The 6,788-nt window shown below is 48.7% G+C and overlaps 1 protein-coding gene across 1 annotated transcript in view; it reads left to right on the plus strand.

The window, feature by feature from the left end:
• The first annotated feature begins 5,970 nt into the window (after positions 1-5,970).
• Positions 5,971-6,788, plus strand: part of LOC309710691 (sodium/glucose cotransporter 1-like) — a 29,955-nt gene continuing 29,137 nt past the window's right edge. Inside the window, exon 1 of the mRNA XM_082540384.1 lies at positions 5,971-6,381. Coding sequence (XP_082396510.1) covers positions 6,235-6,381 — 147 coding nt within the window. The 5' untranslated portion in view covers positions 5,971-6,234. The remainder of the gene's footprint in view (positions 6,382-6,788) is intronic.

A 6,788-nucleotide genomic window follows, 5' to 3' on the forward strand; every position in this document is an offset into this window, starting at 1 on the left:
TTCTGAGAGTCAGTTAATAAAGTTGGAGTGAGACACTGAGACCTCTCCTGTCGTTATTACATACCTCCACATTGGTGACCCCTGTAGCGAACATGCTAAGGCTCGACGACGAAGCCAGCTCCGGCCTGGAAGCATTGGCTGCCGCCGGACTTTCACCTCCGCCGATGGCTGCGTTTGCTGTGGCGCTTAAATTGCCGGATTTTTGGCTTCACGATCCTCCTTCATGGTTCGTGCACGTAGAAGCTCAGTTTGCTCTTCGTGGAGTTTCAGCCGACGATACTAAATACCACCATGTGGTGGCCTCACTTGACCCGCTGTCAACCCGCTGCGTGATGACTCTCCTCCGGGACCCCCCAGCCCAAGGCAAGTACGCCGCCCTCAAGGCGCTGCTGCTGCGGCGTTACTCCCTCTCTGATGCTGAGCGGGCCGAGAAACTCCTTTCCCTCGCGGGCCTGGGCGACGGCACCGCTCTCGAGCTCATGGAGAGCATGCTGTCCTTGCTGGGCGCGGATGACGGAGGATTTCTCTTCACCCACCTCTTTCTCCGACAGCTGCCGGCTCCAGTGCGCGCTGGCCTTGCCAACTCCCCGCTATTGGCCACGAAGGATTACCACTCCCTTGCGGAAGAGGCGGATCGCATCCTCCTGGCTACCAGGACTTTCAGCGTCCAGGCGATTGTTCAGGACTCACCAGCGTTTTCCCCCACCCCCTCACCGATGCTCCAGGGGCCCTCCGACTCGTCCACGGTGGCCGGAATCGCTGCACGGCGGCACCGCGGCACCGCGGAAAGGGGCTTTGTTTTTATCACCAGCGTTTTGGAGCGAAGGCACGGCGCTGTCTCCCGCCTTGCAGTTTCCAGACCCAGGGAAACGGGCATGTCAGCGCTCTGTAGCAGCCGCGACCGCTGGCAACAAGGAAAGGCTGCTTTTCTTAGAGGACTCCAGCTCGGGGAGGCGTTTCCTGGTGGACTCCGGCTCACAGAAGAGCCTTCTTCCCCCGGCTGGCTCGGACAGGCTAGCTGAGGGCTGCGGGCCATTGCTAACAGCGGCTAATGGCTCTCCCATCAAAACCTTCGGTGAAAGGTTGGTGACTGTTTGCTTTCACGACCGTGACTTTCAGTGGAACTTTGTTGTTGCTGCTAGCTCTGTGCCTATAATAGGCGCTGATTTTCTTTGTGCTCATGGACTGCTGGTTGATGTTGCTAACAGACGTTTAATTGATGCTGTGTCATTTTCCTCATTACCCTGTTTGACTCGGGGTGCTCAGCCCGTGGTGCATGCTAACTCAGTAGATTCGGGTGACGTTTTTCAGTGTTTGCTTTCTGAGTTTCCCTCACTCTCTGTCTCCACTTTCTCGAGCACGGTGACGAAGCATGGGGTGGAGCATTACATAACTACAGTAGGGCCCCCGCCTCGACCCTGCCAAACTGGCTGTCGCTCGGGAAGAATTTGCCACCATGGAGCGTCTGGGCATCGTGCAGCGTTCGAACAGTGCCTGGGCTTCTCCGTTACACATGGTGCCTAAATCTGATGGTCGGTGGCGACCTTGTGGTGATTTCCGCCGTCTTAATAATGTCACAGAGAACGATTGTTATCCCATTCCCCACATCCAAGATTTTTCCGCCCATCTTGCGGGGACCTCGGTTTTTTCGAAGATCGATTTGATACGGGGATATCACCAGGTTCCCGTGCGCGCGGAGGACGTCCCCAAAACCGCCATAATTACACCTTTTGGCCTTTTCGAGTTTCTGCGCATGCCGTTTGGCCTGAAAGGTGCCGCCCAAACCTTCCAGCGGTTGATGGACTCGGTCTTGCGTGGGCTGCCCTTTGTTTTTGTATATCTTGATGATATACTGGTGGCCAGCAGCTCGAAGGAGCAGCACATGTTCCATCTGCGTCAGGTTTTTCAGCGTTTGGCGGAGTATGGACTGATTATTAATCCGTCTAAATGCCAGTTTGGTTTGCCCGTTCTCGATTTTCTTGGGCACCGTATTTCCGCCGAGGGCGCGGTTCCATTGCCTGACAAAGTCCGAGCTGTTTCGGAATTTCCGCGTCCCATGAATGTTAAGGCACTGCAGGAATTTTTGGGGATGGTGAATTTTTACAACCGTTTTCTCCCCAGAGCGGCACATCTGCTAAAGCCCCTTTATGGGGCGTTAAAAGGTAAGAAAGCTAATGACTCCGTTGACTGGTTTCCGGAAAGCATCCAAGCGTTTTCTGATGCTAAGTCAGCATTGGCTAATGCTGCCCTTCTGGCCCACCCATCCCCCTCAGCGCCGATTGCGTTGACCACCGATGCGTCGGACATAGCGGTGGGTGCGGTGCTGGAACAGCGAATCTCGGGTGTCTGGCAACCGCTCGCCTTTTTCAGCCGTACGCTACATGACAGCGAACGCAATTACAGCGTTTTTGACAGGGAGCTACTGGCGCTCCACCTGGCGACTCGTCACTTCCGATTTTTTCTCGAGGGTAATCACTTTACCGCATACGTGGACCACAAACCCTTGACGTTTGCCATGTCCAAGGTTTCTGATCCATGGAGTGCACGCCAGCAGCGCCAGTTGGCAGCCATTTCTGAGTTTACCACGGACATTCGGCACGTGGCTGGTAAATCCAATCATGTGGCTGACTGTTTGTCCCGTGCGCTGCTTTCTCCCGTCTTTCTCGGCATAGACTACTCCACCATGGCTGCCGATCAGAGCGGTGACCCGGACATCCTCGCGCTTAAATCCACCCAGACGGGCCTCATACTAGAGGAGAGACCCGTGCAAGACGGTGGTCCCCTCCTCGTCTGTGACGTTTCCACCGGCCGCCCTCGCCCAGTGGTTCCCGCTTCCTGGCGTCGTCAAGTTTTTGACTTGGTACATGCGCTCTCTCATCCAGGGGTCCGGGCCTCTGTTAAGCTGGTCAGCTCTAAATTTGTTTGGCCAGGCCTTCGCAAATCTGTTAAGGAATGGGCGTCGGCGTGCATTCCCTGCCAGCGTGCAAAGGTTCATAAACACACCAAGGTGCCCCTGGAGCCGTTCTTCATACCCGGCAAACGTTTCGATCATGTGCATGTCGATCTGGTGGGTCCTCTGCCACAGTCACAAGGTTTTACGCACCTTTTGACTGTTGTTGACCGGACCACCAGGTGGCCGGAGGCGGTCCCCCTGGCGTCCACTACTGCAGCAGTGGTGGCCAAGGCGTTTTTGTCAAGCTGGGTCTCGTGTTTCGGCCCACCCGCGGACATTACGTCAGACAGAGGCCCCCAGTTCATTTCCGAGCTTTGGTCGGCCATGGCTGATGGACTGGGGGCTAAAGTCCACCGCACAACCGCATATAACCCGCAAGCTAATGGGATGTCTGAACAGTTCCACCGGTCGCTTAAGGCTGCTTTTCGCGCCTCCTTAAAGGATGGCAATTGGGTTGACCGCCTCCCGTGGGTTTTGCTTGGGCTGCGCTCTGCGGTTAAGGAGGATCTCGGCGCTTCCCCAGCTGAGCTAGTGTTTGGTCAGCCCCTCCGCGTGCCTGGAGAATTCTTGCCCGAAAATCCTCCTCCCTGCTTCGATCCATCGGTGCTATCTCTCTACCCTCTTTTGCACTCGCTTCGGGTTCCTGTTCCAAAGACTTTAGAGACTGCTAAGTTTGTTTTCGTCAGGCACGATGCCCACAGGACACCGCTGCGGCCGCTGTATGGCGGCCCATTCAGGGTTATTGAACCGGGCCAGAAACATTTTGTTTTGGATTTTGGGGGTCGAAGGGAGACTGTGTGTGTTGACAGACTTAAACCTGCACATGTTCTTCCGGACAGTAATGTAGTGCCGGCCCAGGCCCCTCGCCGTGGCCGCCCTCCTTCGATGGGGTTGACAGACTCTGGTTTTCCCCCCAGGACTACCCCCGGACCACCGGCGTTTGAGCCTCCTCCTGCCTTTCCTGCTCGCCTTCACCAGCCTCGTTCACAGGATGGACCTTCCTCTGCCTGTTCTCTCCCTCCCAGGTTCAGTCGTTCGGGTCATTTGCTTAGACCCAGGGTCCTGGACTGAATAGAGACCTAACTGTGTGTTCGGGGGGGGGGGGGTATGTGTGGCGGACCACCAGGTGGCTCCACTCACACCCAAGTTGAAGGGAAGTGTTGGGGTGGAGATTTTGGCGCTCACTATATGTGAAGTTCTGAGAGTCAGTTAATAAAGTTGGAGTGAGACACTGAGACCTCTCCTGTCATTATTACATACCTCCACAATCCCACATTATCTGAATGATATCAACATTCAAAATAAATAAGACATTAGTTTAATAAGCAGAGATCATATAGACCAACTGAACATGATTTATGGAGATAAAAAATTTCAATTAATAAGCCATTTGATTTGGCAATTGGACTCCAATGACCCAACACAGCAGAACAGAATAACTGTTTATATTCATGGACTAGAGGAACAAGCATTGAGTTTGGCAGTGTGAGAAAGAGGAAGTGATGTAAAGAATACAACTGCAACTGAACACACGGGAATACAAATGAGTGATAACGGATCTTTCCTAATTGAACTTAAGCTTAAGCTTCATTTATTGTAACGGTGACACTGAGCTTTTGAGAACAAAAAGCTCTTTGTCAAATGTTTTTAAAGGTGGCCTGGATTATATCTATGCTTAAAAAATATAAGAGATTATTAAGCATATGCTCGCTTGAGATGCTGTGCAACAGAACTTTATGGCTACAACGTTCTCCCGTTTACAGCTGCAGACTGACTATTTTTCGCAGCAGAAAAATGTCCAGCATGTAACAGTAGCACAGTATCAGTAGCATTGGTATCAGGTGATTTTTGCGTACACATGTAATGATCTCTAAGCAAACAGTAAACAGAAAACAGCTTTCTTAAAGCGAAATGAATGAGATTTATGAAGCTGAACTCCAACTCTGTTCAGGTTTTCCTATCTGCACTTGTAAAATAATTTCACATGGGTTCATATTTGTGTGCGAGTTGGAGCATGTATTTATGAGTGCTCAATAGTTAAACACAAATCATTGTACAGATTTATAAATCTTAGTTTAGGCTTGTGGATCATATCATAACTAACTGAAACTAATTTAAATCCATAATCAAACATTGTCCTTGATGTGCAAATTATGAGTGTGACAAGTTATCAGTGAATGTGTTTAATAGCAATGCTTATTTTACTGATGGGCATAGGTGTCAAAATCCAAACAGATTAGACTGGATCAATTGGACTGAATTAAATTTTAGCTATAAGTCATTGCAATGCAAATATTACCTGTAGAGTTTTGTTTTTACAAACCCTGGTGTATTTACTTGAGGTATTCCCTTTGTTATGGCCCTGTCCATAATCTGTTTTGGTGGCTGTTGTTGTCTGTGCCTTTAAGTCTTTGCAGGTCCCAGAGTGGATGAGCTGACGGCTGCTGATTGGTCCCCTGGCCATGTGATCTTCTTCAAATCCCTCACCAGCAGTTGTCCTGGGGCAGCCACTGACAGCAGCAGCAGACCTGACCCTGGCCTCCAAAAACCTGAGACTTTTGTGCCTGTGATTTTTGTGGCTTTTCTGAGTTTTGTATATAGTGTGTACACTAGTTTTCATTGTAAATAGCACATTGTAAATAGCACTGCAACAGAAGGGGTGAGCTGCCTTATTGTTTGTCCTTGCACTGTTTTCTCCTGTTTATTTCAAGTTAGGGAGTTAGGTGTAGCGCTTGTCTTTTGTTTGATGTTTGATTTCACATAGGGTTTTAGATAGCACCTCCTCCTGACTTAGCTTGTTTTGTTCGTTATTTTGGCCTTTGTTCACCCCAGAGCTTCATTTTTGCAGTGTAGATAATAAATCACGATTCACTAAGAAATTGGTTTCCTTCTGTGTATGGTTTTGGGGACCAGGGCGGGGCAATCTTTTCAAACTTGTGTTGCGTTCCTGTACCCCTAGACTGGGGCATAACACCCTTGTAGGGTTAATAATTAACAATATTATTTGGTAAACAGTTACACATTTTAACACATTTTTCAGGTCAACATTCTTGAATCAGCAACGTTCATATGTGCATCCACCTTCAGCCAACTGGAGTATGTGTTAATGTCTTAGACAAACCCACTCTTTGTTTTCCCTTCTTTTACATCTACACTATCTACGCCTCCTGCTTTCATCTCCCTCTCACATGCACACCAAAGGTTATAAAGGTAATCGCTTTCTGTAAACGCTTCAAACAGAGCCGACTCAAACAACACTGCTGTTGTCTGTCTCAGCTAAAATGTCTCAAGATTATTCTTATTTTGAATTCTCTTACATAAACAGAAATGCAGAAAATGATGCAAAAAACACCACGGCTCTTAATAATGCTGCAGATATCTCTGTTATTGTGGTGTACTTCCTGGTCGTCTTGGCAGTTGGAGTTTGGGTAAGTTTTGCAATCACTTTTAAAACCAATTTCTCTGCAATTCCTCAATAATTTTATAAACTGTTTCCAGCTAAGAAGATTTAGTATAGTTTGTATGTTAATGTGTCCTAATGTGTCTTACACCCCTGATTCTAAAAAAGTCAGGACACTGTGTAAAACGTAAATGAAAGCTAAATGCAATGATTTGAAAATCTCATAAATTCATATTTTATTTCTAGTGGAAATTTCAAATTAACCTAAAAAAACATGTACCATTAAAAAAAATCCTAATTATGAATTGGATGGAGGAATTTTGTCCCATTTTTGTCTAATAATATAGGATTCTAGCTGCTCAACACTCTTGGGTGTTCCTCATATTTTTGCCTAAATGGTTGGAGTTGGTGAAAGGTCTGGATTAATGCCAGGGC

Source organism: Aulonocara stuartgranti (genome assembly GCF_965226115.1).
Source record: "Aulonocara stuartgranti genome assembly, chromosome: 7".
In the NCBI taxonomy this organism is placed as follows: Eukaryota; Metazoa; Chordata; class Actinopteri; order Cichliformes; family Cichlidae; genus Aulonocara; species Aulonocara stuartgranti.